The sequence below is a fragment of the Leptodactylus fuscus genome, chromosome 4, assembly GCF_031893055.1.
Source record: "Leptodactylus fuscus isolate aLepFus1 chromosome 4, aLepFus1.hap2, whole genome shotgun sequence".
Lineage (NCBI taxonomy): Eukaryota > Metazoa > Chordata > Amphibia > Anura > Leptodactylidae > Leptodactylus > Leptodactylus fuscus.
Genome location: NC_134268.1, coordinates 161,941,591 through 161,960,529, shown reverse-complemented (window position 1 = coordinate 161,960,529; position 18,939 = coordinate 161,941,591). Strand labels below are relative to the sequence as shown.

The following is an 18,939-nucleotide window of genomic DNA, read 5'->3' as shown; positions in this document are numbered from 1 at the left end:
GGGGGCGGATTATGACGTGTATTCAGCACCATAATCCGCCCCCTATTGCCTTGTGAGACATAACTTTTAATAAACAGATAAAAATCAGTCACACATAAGTGAATAATAAAATGAAAATGTGTAGGAACCAACAGAAAAGAAGATCCCTATAGCATCTCTGGTATTGTACAACGTATGAAATGATCATGATAAATGGCCATTTCTCATTGAGTTAGTCCCTAGTCCCTAGATGAAATATTCTATCCATGGTGAATGGGGTGGAGACTAGCATGGAGTATATAGTCAGTGGTTAACCTGAGCCTCGTCAAGTCTCCTCTTGGGTATTTCTATCAAAACATAATATAAATCTCCTCAAATTCCTCAACACTCCACCCCCCATGTATATTTAGGGTTCTACAGCACTAGTACGGCAGATGTCGGGAAGGGGTTAACACTACATTTCTGGAGCCCTGATGGTGGGCACCATTCAGGCCTTTTTAATGCATTGGGGCCCTATGTAAGCTTTTTGAAAGTGGGTCCCCCAATGCCCCCATAATATAATTTCCCCTGGCACCGTTAGTGAGAAAGGGTAAGGGATTATTTTATAATGTAAATTTCTTCTAATACCCCCTTTCAATATGAAAAAAATTGAACGATGTACTTGCTGTGAAAAAAATCTTAGGAACTGATAACAGTATTACATAACTAAAATTCTAACCTGGGTTTTGGGTTCTTTGGCTTCTTCCACCAATCCTAAGGCTACATGCACACAACAGTGAATAAAACCTTTTTTTCCATCAGTCCATTTTGCATCAGTTTGTCATCCATTTTAACTGTCATATAAACAAATTGATAAACTTGGCCTTTTTTTTTTTTTTTTTTTTTTTTTTTTACCCCACTCATTCGTTTTTAATGGTGGTCACACAAATGCAAATCCATTTTGCTGGACATTAATAACAGACCCATTGACTTGTATTGGTTTGTCGGTCTGTGAAACTGGACAAAAATAGGACATATCCTATTTTTAAATGAAAAAAAACCGACGTGTGATTGTCCCCATTGTCTCAACTCAGGCACTGAACCAAGCCATTTTCCTTGAGACATGAAAATTACAAGTTTTTTTTGTTTTTTTTACATGCATAAGATTATAACTTTTTCTTTTAGGTTTTTCAAATAAGTTTTACATTTCTTATATATTTAAATTTTTTCTCTTTTTGTTTTATTACTATCTGGATAAATATAGAAAACATGGGAGTAAAACCTGTCTGGTTTTCACATTTTTTTTCCACTTTATATTTTTTTCTATTAGAACAAAGACAAAAAAAGAAAAATAGATTTTCCTCTCCATTACAAAGATTTTAATATTAGTGTGACTGATACATTAGTCCTATGTATGGGAGGAATCCAGTCTCCTAGTATACAAAGCGTTAACCAATGAATGCCCAGACATAAACTGTCAATGGGTGGTCCCAATGTAAAATTGATGGGGTCCCTACTTACCTTTTGCCATTTAGGATAGTGGTATATTTTATATGGCAGACAGACTTGTAGAGTCCCTTGTATGTATGAATTGCTACTATTTAGTCAGTACATTTTGATTTTACTGTATTTGAGCATTGTATAGCGGTATTTACTTCATGTAACACTGCTATATCTATCGTCTTTGCGGTGTATTGTGACAATACTGTATAAGCAACTGTATTGAAGTGTTATTTTGCCAGTATATGTCCATATATATACCGTATTTTTCGGACTATAAGACACACTTTTTTCCCCCAAATTTGGGGGGAAAAGAAGGGTGCGTCTTATAGTCCGAATGTGGCGCCTGGCACCCGCTGTACTAGAGAGGCGGATGCTGGGGAGGGATAGACGCTGGCACAGGTGCCGGGGCCTGAGACATCGCTGCGCTCCTCTGCCCTGCATGAAGCCAGCAGCGGCAGGAGTGATGCTATTCCGCTCCTCCGTCCCCCCCGCCGCTGGCTTCATGCAGGGCAGAGGAGCGTAGCGATGTCTCAGGCCCCGGCACCTGTGCCAGCGTCTATCCCTCCCTGGCATCCGCCTCTCTAGTACAGCGGATGCCGGGTCAGTATCGGTGGCCCCTTCTCCCCCGGGGCCGGTCCCCACCGGCCCCGTACCTGTGAAGTTGCAGGCCGGCTCCTGCGCGGCGATATCGCAGGAGCCGACCTGTTCGGGTGACAGCCGGGAGCCTAATGAAGGCTCCCAGGCCTGTCACTGCTATATTAGTATTGCGGCTGGTCTCTATGACCAGCTGTAATACTAATAGACAGAATGTCCCATAGACGGCAATACAGTTGTATTGCCGTCTATGGGACTTGCAATCAAGTGACCGCAGGCTCAAGCCCCGGGGGGGAAATAAAATAGTAAAAAAAAAAAAAAAAGCTTTAAAAATATAAATAAAAGTTCTAAATCACCTCCTGTCCCTAGAAAATATATGATATAGATATAGATATATATATATATATATATATATATATATATATATATATATATATATATATCATAAACCACCAGGTTTTTTTTCAATACAAGGTGATCTAAGCAATAGATATTCCCCAAAATGGTATAACTAAAAAGTACAGCTGGCCCCGCAAAAAAAACACTCTATGCATCCCCGTACAGCTGCAGGGTCACCTGTCAATGTGGCCTTGCAGCTGTTGCAAAACTACAACTCCCATATATTAAATATTTTACCATTTTTTGCTTCAAAATTTTTTTCCCCTATTTTCCTCCTCTAAAACCTAGGTGCGTCTTATAGTCCAGTGCGTCTTATAGTCCGAAAAATACGGTGTGCCAGCAGAAGGTTCTGCACAACACATTGTCCATTGTAAGGCCAGTCCTGACTGTTCATAGATTAGGTCACCATAATCCCACTTAAAGAGCAGCTGTCACTATTTTCTAATGATAATAAATGTCATATTAATATGGATTCCTGTGGGAAGAATTCAATTAAATGAAATCTCCTACTTGTCTCTGTCTTGTTAAATTGTTTCTCAGGAAGCGTGTCTTAGGAGTGAATGAGTCCAAATGGTCTTCCTGTCTTTGAAGTCCTATAGGGTCTAAAGGTCTCTGAATGTGACATATGGAGTGTTGGTTATAAGCAGTCACTATTGCATGGAAGTAACTGAGGTCACATAACAGGGCAAGCTGTCAGCGTGTGGAATAGGCTGCCAAATGATGTATTTTACACGGGTAGAACCCCTAATTCATGGACAGCCGTATACACCAATGTACAGTGTAAGTGACATGAACACAATAACCGGCTCCTAATATAGAAAGTATTCATGATTTATAGAAAAGGATCATTTAGGTGACAGATACTCTGCAACAACCTAGTGAATTTCTCTTAGTCATGCATTTGGAATAAAACCATCTGAAAAATAGAATTCTCTCTAGCATACTTCCACAGAATCCTTCTCCTGAATCATTCTTAAGTCATTCCTCCTCAGACATGGCTTTACATGGTGTAATCTAACACCTATGAGAGTAATAAATCTCTTTAGAATGTACTTGTATCTTGTCCATTCTCACGGAACTGAAAATATGTTACATTTTAACAGTCTGTTCTTATCAATAAAATTTGGAAATTCCTAAAATCAGAACAAACGGAAAATACAGAAAGTAAAATTTCTGCTTTCTTCTTTGTGTAATTGAGATATATTTTTCCCTTTTAAAGGTTACATGTGAATATGTCTTGCATATTGTTACATCGTTGATACCATACAGATGTCTGCACACCTAAACTGTAAACATATTTTTTCCTGGGTATTGTATCAGATTTTTGGTGTAATATACTTAAAGGGGTTGTCCAGGATAAACTAAAAATTGACCCCCTAAACTAAACCCCCTCCCCCACATAATTTCTAATTTACTTCAATTAAAAAAATCTAAAATTACCCATGTCCCTGGAGTGTTTATGTGACCACTCCAGGGGCACTTTCTGATAATCTGGTGATGGTCCATTTCACCACTTCCAAAACAGAACATCACCATTAATCTTCCCCCTCTCCATCCCCATCAATACTTACCAAGCCTACTTGTGTCCGGGAATGGCTCCTCCCCTCTTCCTCTCTGCTAGTAATGGGCGGAATAGATTAGCTATGGAGACGGGGAAGGTGGGAGGGGCTAGTAATGAGCAGGATCAGTAGGCTAGGGAGATGGGACGGGGGAGGGACTAGTATTGGGCAGGATAGTTTAGTTAGTGAGACAGGGAGGGGGAATTTAACAGAGTGAGAGAGGAGGGGGGAGCTGAGTGAGGGGGAAATAGTGTAGAAGCTAAACAGCAGGAAGTTACAGTATGAAAAAAAAAAACACAGAGGATGCAAAAGCAACAAGAGACACCCAGAAATAACTCTAAACACTGCTACTTATTAACCCATAACTAGCACTAACACACCGACCTTTCAAAAAAAAAAAAAATTTCTGCCTGGAAAACGCTAATAATTATCCTATCTAACTTCCTTTTAATAGAAAACAAGCTGTAAAATTCACAGGAGTAAAGGAGATTGCAGCCTGAGACATAGTGCAACATTTTAAGGAACAAATCTCCCCTCAAGAGAAATACTAACATATAAAACATAACTTCCATGTAAAATATGTCTAAGGCCGGGGCCCCACGTGGCGTAAAAGCCAAAGTTTGGCCGTGATGGAAATGTTGTGGCAAAAGCCACTGCGTTATACAGTCCCTGCAGTAGATGGGATTCTAGCAAATCTTATCCACACAAACACCGGCGGTTTTCCAATAGATATAATTGAAGCAGGAAGTCCACAGGGGAAAACTCTGATTTAAAGATGATATTTTTATTTTCTTCTTATCACTTATTTAATTTCTCATGGTACAGATTCGACTTGTAACAACAAAAAGCAGATATTTTTAACTTTGTTTTTAAATATGTTTAACAAATACAACCATCATATAGTGATTATGTAACATCTCTGCCTGTTCGGGTCTCTGTGCCACCCTCTGCTCGCATGCGGCGGTGCAGGAGGCATGTGCAGTTTGGTTCATGGCTTAAAGTTATTGGTTGCACTGTGTGAACACGGCTCTAGTGCTGTGATTGTATTTGCACCACACCCGTCTTCTGCCCTTGTTTGTCTCTGCTCCTCTAATGGTCAATCTGGACTTGCCCTGTGATTGACAACCTGCCTTCCTGTCAACTCCATGGGCGGGTTCTTCCTCCCTATTTAACCTTGGCTCTCATTCACACCAGTGCTTGCTATTGCCGTGTGCATACTTGCTCTGTACTGTCACTATTTTGCTTGCATTCTTATCCTTGACCTTTGGCTTTCCTCACTGACTATTCTTTGGACTCTGATTTGACACTGCATCGCTTGACTGTTACTGACCCTTGGCTAGCTGACCTCTCTTTGTTGTTGTTCGTCTTGTCTGCGTTTTGTGTATCACCTATCCAGGAAGGGACTGTCTTCGTGGTTGCCGCCTATTACGTAGGATAGGGCCTGGCAATAGGAAGGGAAAGTTGGGGGCTTCAGCTTAGGGCTCACTGTCTCTTGTGTCCCGTCCCAGGGTTCAAACAGTTACTGGGGAATTTCTGTCCTAGCAATTTCCTTACAGTTTATCTAAAACTAAATGCTAAACTTAATTACTTACATTTGATAAATTATCGTTCACAATTAAGGGAGATTTATCAAAATGGTAAACAATGACAATGTTTACATTTCCACCAGTAGATGGCGATCTAGGGTACACTATTATTTTTGTACTAGTTTTATGTTTCTTTTGTCACGTGGATATACATTGTGGAACCAATAAGCAACACTAACCAGGGCATGATGTGTGACGCTGAATGCTAGTTGCATCATATCAGATTTATCTTTTTTTTTATGGCCATACCTGAAACCAGGCAGGATCATACAAGAACACAATGAATTATGCTTATCCTGTCTGTTTTAGTTCCAGAAAACTGTTTGCTGGAGGTTAATCATGGCACAACGTGCGGGGATGTCCAGCGCATGTGGTACTATATAAAAGATATTGATGCATGTTCCCAGTTCTGGTATGGAGGTTGTGATGGCAATGGGAACAGATTTAGCACAGAGGATGAATGTCTACAAGAATGCTCTTCCAAACGTAAGTTATATTTAGACATATGCCTGGAGATGTATATTTCATAGGAAATTTTACCATTCGTTTGATTGGAAAATGGACATAAACGGTTAAATGAGAACTGTTAGAACTTGGAATGGAAAGACATTGAATTAACTCCTCATTGAAATCCAAACATGGAAAACAATATAAGCCAGTGTAGAGCTAAGCCGTTCAGTGGAAAGTATATATTCAGGACGTTTCCTTTCCAGCTGGATATCTGGATGCTGTTAAAAAGCACTCACCCGTTTCCCTTAGATTAGATCAGTTTTAGAGAATTTGTATTCGTGTCTGTGTGCTTTTTTGTGAGTTTTCATGTGGTTTGGTCTTATCAGTTGTCCATGTTTTGGTGGTATGATCTCACTAAGGGTCTGGCTGTCTCTTGTCTGTTCTATGATGGTTGTGTTTGGTTACATATTGTATGCCAAGAGTTCTTTTTCTTGGTAATTGGATCTTCAGTCTATGTCTTAGTAATCTATGTCTTGCAGTCACTTCCTAATAATTTTTGGAGGTGCTACAATGTATGTAGCTAATAATTGTTCTGGCCATTCTGTAATAGAAAAACAGCCTTTCTAGGCAGACATACATATATGGAAAATGGGGCTTCAGTATAAATCTTAGGAGTCGAACAGGGAGTCATTTATTTCAGTACATTTCTATAGACTGGGTAACTAGCCATCTATTCATAACTTATAGCCAATAGTGAACTTTCCAGATTATTCAATGAAAGATTTGGTGGGCTTTTTACAAGGTTAGGGTCTTTGCATTTATACCATGTAAGCATTTATTGTGAGCTGAAAAAACCTTGCTGCAACCAGGTAAAGGACATTTAATGTTCACTTTAACTCCATGTAAATTGTAAGGGCGGGTTCACACCAGTGTCTGATCTCCGTTTTGCAGAATTCCGTTACCTGCCCGAGAAACTGGACAGGAGACGGAAACCGGCAGGCAGTTTTCAAACCCATGCATTTGAATGGGTTTGCAAAGTGTCCGCCCGTGAGCGTCTTCTGCTCTCCATGGCGAAACAGTCTTTTTTTTTTTTTTTTTTAACCAGACATAAAGTCGGACATGCAGGATTTTGTGTCCAGTTAAAAAAAAAAAAAAAATCTGGTATTGCCGCGGAGAGCAGAAGACGCTCATGGGTGTTCACCGGCGGACACTGAATGCTGGGTTTTTGTCTTCTGTTGACAGAAAATGGAAACCTGCAAAACGGAGATCGGGCACTAATGTGAACCCGCCCTAAAGCACATAGTGTTTCATTATTGAGTTTAAAGGGAGTCTATCACTGCCCCCAGCTACTTTAAGCCGCTCCAACAGTGCTGTAGATTTTGTTAGCAGAATAAAAAAAAAAAACATACCTTTCTTATGTTCCAGAGCTACAGGGATGTGGAGAAAAAGCTCTTTTTATTCTTTATTGAAATGAGGATCTTGGAGTACAGGTGGAGTTTTCTTCTATTACTGAGCCCTGCTGCTCATCACTGAACATGCCCATCCTGCATTTAGCTCCTCCCCTGTGCAGTGGGAGTATTAACTGACCCTGGAAGGATCAAATCACACTGTCCAAGGGGAGGAGCTGAATGCAGGATGGGTGCGTTTAGTGATGATGCAGCAGTGCTCTGTAATACAAGAAATCTCCCCTGTGCTCCAAGATCCTCATTTGAATAAAGAATAAAACTGCTTTTTCTCCTCATCCCTGGGGCTCTGAAACTTGATAAAGGTCTAGTTTTAATTCTGCTAACAGCATCTACAGCACTATGGGAACAGCTTAAAGTAGCTGGGGGCAGTGATACATACCATTTAATGGTTGAAGAGTATTCAATAGTCTCCTAAGTTCTACCAAGTGGCTACTGCAGGCAGTCAGAACTTTAGCTCTCAGTGGCAAAAATGTTTTTTTTTTTTAAGTCAGTTCCTCTGGAGTATGCATCACCAAATTTATCAAACTTATCATATGTTGTATGATCTCAAACACAAATGCAACAAAGGCACCAAAAAGTAAATCCACTCTGATAATATGAAAAAACAATGTCATAAAGACAGGATCACTCAAGAAGTAAAGTACAAATATTTATTCAAATAAATAAGAACAATAATACATAATATTCAGTAAAATATTAAATATGCAAAGCAGTAAACAATATAAATCCAATAGTGAAAAAGAGGTTTTTAAGACACCCAACAGAGAGTATAATCCACTGATATGATGAACCTACCCAAGCTATGGAACGCCCGACGCGCGTTTCGCCACTTCCTGGCTTCGTCGTGCTTTGCACACTATGTGTTTTCATGTTATCACCAAGTATTTCTATTGTATCTTGGCAGTCTTTTATATGTTGTTCACACAATGGTTTAAATAGATAACCCAGCTGAGTTTTATCACCACTCTTAGACTGTATTATATTTGCCTCCCATGCTATGGCACATTTATTATATTGGTCTTCCTCATATTTAATATTTTACTTAATATTATGTATTATTGTTTTTATTTATTTGAATAAATATTTGTACTTTACTTCTTGAGTGATCCTGTCTTTATGACATTGTTTTTTCATATGTTGTATGATGTTTGTTGCTTTGGTACTACATTAAGTCCAAAAGGCCCCGTTCACACAGCAGAATCTGCACCTGATTTTAAACCAATAATTAGTCAAGAATAAGGTGAAAAAGCTTCATACATATAAAAAAGAAAATCCCATCCCATAGATGTGAATGGAGAACCATCTGTTCCCGCACACTAGCACTGCGTTCACAGTGAGGACACAGAGAGACTTTCAGGTCTCCATTCTCCTGATCACTGGGGGTCCCAGTGTTCGGACCAAATGCAATCTGACATTTATCCCATCTCCTTCTCAATGGTCTCAACTCTCTATACATTGTATATTTGTTATTTTTTAATACAATATTCTGTATATAGTTTTACTTATGTGTGCACCTCACTAATGGTATTATAACATTATATGATGCTCATTACTGATCTATAGTTTTCTTCACAAACAGATCAGAGATCAAATGAGGGATTACAAATCCGAAATAAAGGTATGTTCATATAAATGCAAAAATAAATAATTAAATACATTTTATTTGCTAGTCTATTTCCAAGTTCTGATCCTTTTCTATTTATCGGCTAATCCTTCTGATACGGAATAAATTTCATGTATAGCTCTTGGTATTCCAGCTAAGGAATTATACATTGGTGAATAATTACCTGAATAGATCATGTAAGAAATATTCAGCATTCTTAGTGTGATAAATTTGGTAGATTATGGGAAAGTTTCTGTTTTTCACTTTTAAAGATGACTTATTATCACGTCCACCAACTCTAATTGGTAAATCCTCTAATAGGCGTCGCTCCACTGATTCCGGCACAGTTGGAATTTTTTCTATAGCCCCCACCGTTCCTGAGCAATCAATTCTGTTAGTTCTGGTGCCTGATATGATAAATAGGAACTGTAAGGGCTAAAGAAAAATTTCATCTGTGCTAGAATCAGTGAAACAAGCTGGAGCTGGATCTGATGAAGATGGTGCTAGGTCATCTCCAATAAACACTAAATATTTTATTTCTGTTAAATGTAATACATATAATTTAAACTGAAAATCTCCTTGTTTTTTTGTTTTTTTTTGTGGCAAGCACATAAAAGTTTGCATGTGTAAAGTCCCTTTAACACGTTTTAAATCCCTTTAATACATCCTGAACTCACTTCTTGAAGTAAGGCTCCCTGCACACATGAATGATGTCAGTGTGCCACACATGCCTCCATGGACCCGTTGATCTGCTTTAGTGAGCCCAGTCCAGTGAGTAAGGTATAAGACCTGTCCTGAGTTTTGCCACCGTTCACAACCCTATATACAGGCCTCTGAAAAACACGGCTAGTCAATGACAAGGCACACATGTACGTGAAACCCAAGTATGTATAAGATGTCTAAAAAAGGGACTAGTTTTTCAAAACCAGTTTCACTGTTCTGTTGCAGCTCAGTCCTAGTAAAGTGAAATATAATGGGTTGCAACATTGGATGTGGAGCCCATGGAGTGGGGCTGTTTCGAAAAACAATGAGGATCTATTTTTAATGTTATAGAACTCATTGAACAATTCATATAAAAAAAACTTTCAAGACAATTTCTAAAAAATATTTTGCAGAGTGTGTGATTTTGCCGCATACACCTACTATAACAACTATAAGTCTATTTTTATTGGTTGTTGTTGGCTGTGTTATTGGCCTTTGTTGTTATATTGTGAGTGCTCTGCATGGAAAACGTGTCGCATGTACTGGCTCTGCACAGCTTTGCATTGTGTAGGGTATTTGTGCCTTGTCATCAAATTTGATTGTGAGTTGAGCAGTCATTGCATTACATGGACTTTATCCAAATGACCACTATGCGATATCCAGTGGAGGCAAAATGTCTAGATGGCTGTACTTTTCCCTTGGCAAAACCAATGGGGTATATTTTGAAAGGCCCTTCCAGTTGAGAAACCACAATCTTATTAAAACATTTAATGACATTAATCTAGAAAAAAAAGCAATATAACCTAAATTAAATGTGTATTATTCTACAAGATCTATACAAAGTCACTATATATATATTTTAGCAGGAGGACCCGGCTTCGCACGGGTATATTTAATTTTTTGTTTGTGTAATGGGCCCCATAAGAATTGCCCAGTTTTGCACTGGTGTATTTTGTATGCCATTTGTGTGTGTGTCCATAAGCGTGTTGTGACCATTTGTATCTCAGTTTGGATATCAGTGAAAAACCTGACATCAATTGTTATGGAGACCTGGAGTAAAGCTGTGTGAATGTGAGCTTGTGTAACAGCGTCATCAACAGCACCCTCCCCCCTTGAAGTTGACCTACAGCAATGAAGAAAAATGGCTGGGTTGCTATGGAAACCTGGAGTAAAGCTCTGATGTGTGATGGTGTGTGCTGAGCCGTGGAGCGAATTCCCTGATGTGTGATGGTGTTTGCTGACCCGTGTATCTACTCCTCTGATGTGCTGTACTATGTGCTGAGCTATGCATCTAATCATCTGATGTGTGATACGGTGTCCTTAGCTGTATATCTAGTCCTCTGATATGTGATAGTGTGTGCTGAATTGTGTATCTAATTCTCTGTTTCCTGACCTTTGTATCTAATCACCTGATGTGTTATGCTGTGTATCTAATGCTATGTTGTGTGATACTGTGCTGAGCTGTGTATTTAATTCTCTGATCTGTGTTGGTGAGTGCTGAGCTGTTTATCTAATCCTCTGATGTGTGATATGAGCTGTGTACCTAATGCTGAGCTGTGTATTTAATCCTCTGATGTGTGTATCTCAGTTTGGATATCAGTGTTGGATACAACTGGAGTAATGCTGTGTGCATGTGGATTGACAGTGTGAATATGAGTGAAAGACTTGCAGGTTTGTATTGGTTAATGCAGGTCATTGTTTTGGGGATGCTATATCTCAGGAAGGGTATTGTTATGATCTGGAGATCTCTGACTACGGACTGGCCCCCAGTGATAACCTCTCAGTCAAGTTTAAGGAAAAACACAAAAGAAAAACAAAAACAAGAGTATGAGCAGTTTGGAATACCTAGTGTGTGATACTCCTAATCCTTGCCTTGCACACTAGAAGTAGCCGTGGGCCCAACTAACTAACCTGAGTGGGCGCGAACACAGCCAGAGAAATAACTCACCTACAAGTGAAACAGAAAATCTGACTAGTTTCACATTTATTAAGAAGAGGCAAGATACCGAAAAAGCCCCCCACAGATGTCCAACTGGACTAATGGTGAATGTGAGGGAACACAAAGTACGGAGGAGAAAATAAATGTGAAACACAGAAAACTGACACTATGCAAAAGGATAGGAAAAACAGAACTTAGTATCACACACCAAAAAACCCTACAGAAGATCCAAACATCCAAGCAGTAAAAGGCTAGGGTTCACTGCACCCGGAACAACTATGCTTGGATGAATAAGCTCAATACTTAGCTAATATCCAGATAGTATGAAAAGGCAGCAAGGAAGGCTGAATGGGCCAGGATTCAGACACAGATGAATAAGCAGTTTCAGGCAGACAGACCATTTCTGGAACACAGGACATTGAAGTTTAGGACCGGCATCTGACAACATGCACAGCGGATTTAAATAGTAAAGAGCGGGAGCAGCCAGAGAAGGGATTGGAAGCAGCACAAGAACCGCCAACAGCCTGTAATTAGCTCTCAGCACTGCAGAGGACTTAACCCCTTCAGAGGCAAAGACACACTAAGGCACTGACCCACAAAGCAACTCACCACATGATCTAAGCAAACTACTGCAGAAACAGCATGCCCAGTGTGAACATTCCCCTGCAGCGCATCAGATGATTCTTGTGCCGAATGTCATTCAGACACTCTGCACCTGCACCTAACAGGCTGAGATCACAAAGACTGGGTCATAACAGGTATGTCCAAGAGATAGTCATAGCGTGCGCTATGACTAAGGAGTAAAGCACCCCGAAATGTGCCAGCGGGTCTTTTTATTGTCACTGTTTCTGTTTGATTTTACTACTTATCACGTTTTGTACGTCTGAAGTCTATATTTTAATGAAGATGAATTTAAGAATATATTTTTAAGAAGATATGGCATGATGTGGACCTCTCTTTAAACTTTCTAGAGAAATGTAAAGCCAACAATAATTATATTTAGGCCCACATAAAAGATGTGATTGTAAAATGAGCTTCACTGGATAATCTGGACAATCTGGATTGTGCTGTAAAGTTAACCTGTAAACCTGATTTGTTTGCCAATGTTCACATCTGTTTCTGCATGTGTTTTATCATCCCATGCCTTTGAACTAATACTTCATCATAATAAGTCCATAATTGTTAAACCAGTTCTACAATTTCACTATAATTTCTATTAAATGTTGATGTAAAATTAGATTTTTTTTTATATTCTCAGATATCTGCACATCAAAACAAGAAGAAGGAGACTGTCGAGATTATACACTGAAATGGTGGTACAACTCCGACCTCAATGAGTGTGTCCAGTTCTGGTATGGAGGCTGCGGAGGAAATAAAAATCGATTCGAAACTCAAGAGCAGTGCGAGGTCACTTGTTCCACCTAAAACCACTGTGCACATTGGTGTTGCCTCACAATAGTCACTCGTGTCCAGAGAGTGGATGTATGACAGCTATAAACTAGCGTTATGGTAAATTTCGTGCTACAATTACAATACAATACAGTTGTAAAATTTATAGTTTATCACGTGCGTGTAGATTTTTCCTTTTAATTTAAAGATAAAAAGTTGGAAAAGTGAAAATGTTTTGTGACTTTAAACTGCACTTTCTGTTGTTATACCTCAAAACCTATACTCACCCATTTGGTGTCTACAGAAGGATCATTTATTATAGACCAGGCATTTTATAGTAGGACAATGTGATACTTGAAGGAAATTGAACTGTGGAGATGTGTAATGTATAAATTGGTTTGCAAATAATCCGAAACTCTGCTCACACTAGTTACATAGTCCGTCATAATCCTATTAACACATCCTTTACAATAGCAAAAGCAGGTCTCAGAAAAATGAAGCTCATTGTCTTAAACTGTTTCTGCAATTCCCATTGACATCTATGAAAGTTACAGATACAGCATAGCTCAGTAAAATCTGACCCTAGCTGATTCTTCGCAGTGATGTTGGGTAAGTAGTTAGACACAAAGGCTGGGGGTCACATTTTAGTGATAGGCATGGATCTCAGAGTGGGACCTGCATCTATCAGACATTTATGACATATCCTGTGAATTAATAATAAATAATACTAGCAAATTGATATGGAGAGGGAGGTAGGGCAGGGAAACGTGTCTATAATCTAATTTTATTGAATGTTTATAGATCCAAAATTCTTTCCAGGTGTCCGAACATTTACATAATGATATAGAGCTCCAAATACACCTGACACAGCCATTGAGCTAAATAGTAAGATTCTGGATGCCTGTTCTTGCCATTAGGGGGAGCTCACTGCTTAGGGATTTATACAGCTCAACTTTACCTCAATTCTAAATCAATATTAGTGAGTTACCCTAAACTTTATTACAAACAAATATCCAAGTACAGCCATCTTGACTGTTATCTGTTAGGAGAAGCAAATCTGACTGCCATAAAGTAGTAGGAATAGAACTAGTAAAAGTGTGAACAGATCCTTAGTTTCATGGTCTTTTTAATCTGTGAAGAGATCAAACATTTCCTCTCTTCTGACCCTTTTCCTTCTTTTCTCCAAAAATACTCAATTTCCAAAATGACCAAATAAACATAAAGAATTCTACTTACTTGTTACTGATGATGCAGGAACGGTGCTTATAAATCCCATAAAAAGAGTGCAAATAACATGTACAATTGTAGTTTTGCATCTTTTTGATCTGAATAAAGTATTTTATGTTTTTCTTTAGCCGTTGTGTTTCCTTTATTAAGCAGCGCTGTTTCTTCTGTGTTATTACATATCATTCATATTACTATATCCAAGATTATTGTTTGGATATAGAATTAAAGTATCAACAATACCCCAGCAATATATTAAGCAGAATCTCAGGTTATACATCTTTTATGAACTGTTATGAGGTAATATGGACATAAGTTATGTTTGCTACAATCCCAACTTATCTCCTATCCATAGGATAAAGGTCTGATCACTGTTGGCAGAGCTGTGTCTAAGATTTCCATCATCCGGGGTAAAGTTTCAGTTCACTACCATAGCTCTGTATTTAAATTCATAGAAGTGGCTTATTGGTGCCCCCTCCCCTTCTCTGACAACCAGCACCCAGGGCACATACTTAAGTGATAATATGGCCCTCTAAGAACCCCGATATCAATATCATCCAGTCTTTCTAGGATTACATAAAAAGAAAAAAAATCTACATCCAGAGAAGATCTGAAGTTAGTCCTCCAAGAACAACCTTCCTGCCAAGTTTCTTTGTTAACTGTGTGCAATTATATCTGGAAGAATTGATGCTGTTATGGCAAAGGTAAAGAGTGGTCACACCAAATATTAATTTAATTTAAAAAGGACCTTTCACCATATCCGGGCACAGGCAGTTCTATATACTGCCAGAAAGCTGACAGTGCGCTGAATTCAGCGCACTGTCGGCTTTCCCGATCTGTGCCCGGTGTGAAGAGCTTACGGCCCGGTACCGTAGCTCTTCTATGGTCAGAAGGGCGTTTCTGACCATTAGCCAGAGACGTCCTTCTGCCTCGCGGCGCCAATCGCGCTGTGCTGTGGAGCCGGGAGGAACGCCCCCTCCCTCTGCTCACACAGCTTGTCCGTAGACGAGCATTATCAGGAGAGGGAGGGGGCGTTCCTCCCGGCTCCACAGCACAGCGCGATTGGCGCCGCAAGGCAGAAGGACGTCTCTGGCTAATGGTCAGAAACACCCTTCTGACTGTAAAGCGCTACGGTACCGGGACCGATAGCGCTTTACACCGGGCACGGATCGGGAAAGCCAACAGTGCGCTGAATTCAGCGCACTGTCAGCTTTCTGGCAGTATATAACACTGCCTGTGCCCAGATATGGTGAAAGGTCCTCTTTAACTTTTCTTCATTCACTTATTTTTGGTAATTGACAAAAATAACTATGACTTTATTTGTGATAGCATCCTTACTTTGCAGCATTTTTTACACACCTGCCTAAAACTTTGCATGGTACTATACGATTCCTTGATAAAAATTATTTCATCAACTTATACACTCACCGGCCACTTTATTAGGTACACCTGTCCAACTGCTCGTTAACACTTAATTTCTAATCAGCCAATCACATGGCGGCAACTCAGTGCATTTAGGCATGTAGACATGGTCAAGACAATCTCCTGCAGTTCAAACCGAGCATCAGTATGGGGAAGAAAGGTGATTTGAGTGCCTTTGAACGTGGCATGGTTGTTGGTGCCAGAAGGGCTGGTCTGAGTATTTCAGAAACTGCTGATCTACTGGGATTTTCATGCACAACCATCTCTAGGGTGTACAGAGAATGGTCCGAAAAAGAAAAAACATCCAGTGAGCGGCAGTTCTGTGGGCGGAAATGCGTTGTTGATGCCAGAGGTCAGAGGAGAATGGCCAGACTGGTTCGAGCTGATAGAAAGGCAACAGTGACTCAAATAGCCACCCGTTACAACCAAGGTAGCCAGAAGAGCATCTCTGAACGCACAGTACGTCGAACTTTGAGGCAGATGGGCTACAGCAGCAGAAGACCACACCGGGTGCCACTCCTTTCAGCTAAGAACAGGAAACTGAGGCTACAATTTGCACAAGCTCATCGAAATTGGACAATTGAAGATTGGAAAAACGTTGCCTGGTCTGATGAGTCTCGATTTCTGCTGCGACATTCGGATGGTAGGGTCAGAATTTGGCGTCAACAACATGAAAGCATGGATCCATCCTGCCTTGTATCAACGGTTCAGGCTGGTGGTGGTGGTGTCATGGTGTGGGGAATATTTTCTTGGCACTCTTTGGGCCCCTTGGTACCAATTGAGCATCGTTGCAACGCCAAAGCCTACCTGAGTATTGTTGCTGACCATGTCCATCCCTTTATGACCACAATGTACTCAACATCTGATGGCTACTTTCAGCAGGATAATGCGCCATGTCATAAAGCTGGAATCATCTCAGACTGGTTTCTTGAACATGATAATGAGTTCACTGTACTCCAATGGCCTCCACAGTCACCAGATCTCAATCCAATAGAGCATCTTTGGGATGTGGTGGAATGGGAGATTCGCATCATGGATGTGCAGCCGACAAATCTGCGGCAACTGTGTGATGCCATCATGTCAATATGGACCAAAATCTCTGAGGAATGCTTCCAGCACCTTGTTGAATCTATGCCACGAAGAATTGAGGCAGTTCTGAAGGCAAAAGGGGGTCCAACCCGTTACTAGCATGGTGTACCTAATAAAGTGGCCGGTGAGTGTATATCAGTATGGCCTCGGGGCCTTTTGGTTGAAGAAATAGAATGGATATTGGAGACAAAATATTTGTCATTCAGGAGTTTGAGGGGATGTAGCATGCAGAAGCGTAGCTAGAGGTTCAGCACATGTGGGGCAAACGTGTCCTCATATTTTGATATTGTTAGGATAACCCATTCATTTCAGTTCAGGAAGTTCACTATATGCAGATAGTAAAATAAAAAGCTGAAAAGGTAATCATTTAGGGGCAACACGGTGGCCCAGTGGTTAGCACTGCAGCCTTGCCATGCTGGAGTCCTGGGTTCGATTCTTGCCAGAACCAACATCTGCAAGGAGTTTGTATGTTCTCCCTGTGTTTGCATGGATCTCCTCCCATTCTATAAAAAACATACTGCTAGGAAAGAAAAAAAAAACATACATTGTGATCCTTTAAAGGGGCTCACAATCTACATTTAAGAAAAAAAAAGGTAATCATTTAAAATATATGTTTATTATAACAAAAAAAAAAAAAAAATGGAATAAAAGTCTGATATAATACTAGCTGCCCTGCTTTTTTTTTAGGCTAAGGCCACACACGACGAGTCTGTAGCAGGATGTCTGCTGTGAACATCCCGCAGCGAACCCGCTGTGACAAACAGCTGAAGTCCACTGGTTTGATCGTGGAGGTTGTAACCTTTGCATTGTACAGGCTGACACCCACAGCTAAACACACATCAATAACAGACTTGCTGCTTGTTCAGTGCCAAAAAAGTAGCAAATATAAGGAAAATGGAAGTTTAAATTATAGACAAAAGGTATTCTCTGGTTTTAATGATATAGTAATAGGTGTATTAGGCACTAGTAAAGTACATTGAGGCTCATTTACTAACAAGGTGTGTAATAATAAAGTAGAATTATATCCTGTAAATAATGGAATATGTCATTGGCATGTTATGCCAAGGATAGATCAGCTAGCTGAGACTTAGACACTCCTATACGCCATTTTGTTTGGCTTGGCCAGTTGTACATGTACAGTATTCTGCACGGAATTAGAGGAGAAAGCCGCGGCTAGGCAATCCTGATGGTCACTTATTTCTGTTACGTTCGTGTCAATGCCCAGACCCAGAATCCGGACTGCAGACTGCACTGCTAAGGAAACAGGGGAAGGAGACTTTCCTTGACGCTACGGTGGCTAGCTAGGCCCTGCCTGCGGGTGGTGATCAGCTGTCCCCAAGCTAGCCTTGTCCCTGACAACTCCTGGCTCTCTAACACGAAGGCCTAGCTGACAGATAGGGCAAAAGCTACCCGAGAGCTAGGGACTGGGGATACTAAGGTAGTCACCCCTACAGAAACCAAGGTGCAGCTGCAGACAAAACAAACAGGATGGGATGTGCTGGACAACAGACTCGCAGCACAACACAATACGCAACAAGAGAATAAGGACAGGGACAGTGGAGAGGTGAGGAAAGGGTTAACACTGGACTGGGGCAAAACAAACTGGAACCCAAACCTCACAAATAACCAGATATTGCCAGGCAACCAGAACTGAAGGACAGGATAGCGTAGAAGTGTGGAGGGACAAACCAGACTCACACAAGGCAACACTCACACCACAAAATTTGTAATTCCACAAACAATCCTCCTCCCAGAGCCACGAATTCCAGTTGGTTACAACAAAAACCGGCAACTAGTGGAACCAGCCCTCCTCCTTATACAGGACCCAGAACTGTCCGATAGGATGATGGTAATGACCAACACCTGAAGTTCAATCCAAAGAACCTCAATTATATTCTGAAGGCCGAAACTAAATGCACAAGCTAACGGCTCAACGGCAAGAAGACCACAGAACACCGGATCAAATCCCCACCAGAAACACACCCAAATTCTACACAAGTATTCAGGTCGTGACAATTTCTTCTGCAGTGTAAAGTATCGGCTATATTGAAATCAC

General features: G+C 40.3%; 1 protein-coding gene across 1 annotated transcript in view; it reads left to right on the top strand.

The window, feature by feature from the left end:
* The window catches only part of LOC142200740 (collagen alpha-4(VI) chain-like), a 149,722-nt gene extending 136,399 nt beyond the window's left edge, over positions 1-13,323 (top strand). Inside the window, exons 40-42 of the mRNA XM_075271308.1 lie at positions 5,909-6,085; positions 9,095-9,133; positions 13,018-13,323. Coding sequence (XP_075127409.1) covers positions 5,909-6,085; positions 9,095-9,133; positions 13,018-13,184 — 383 coding nt within the window. The 3' untranslated portion in view covers positions 13,185-13,323. The remainder of the gene's footprint in view (positions 1-5,908; positions 6,086-9,094; positions 9,134-13,017) is intronic.
* Positions 13,324-18,939: the final 5,616 nt, after the last annotated feature.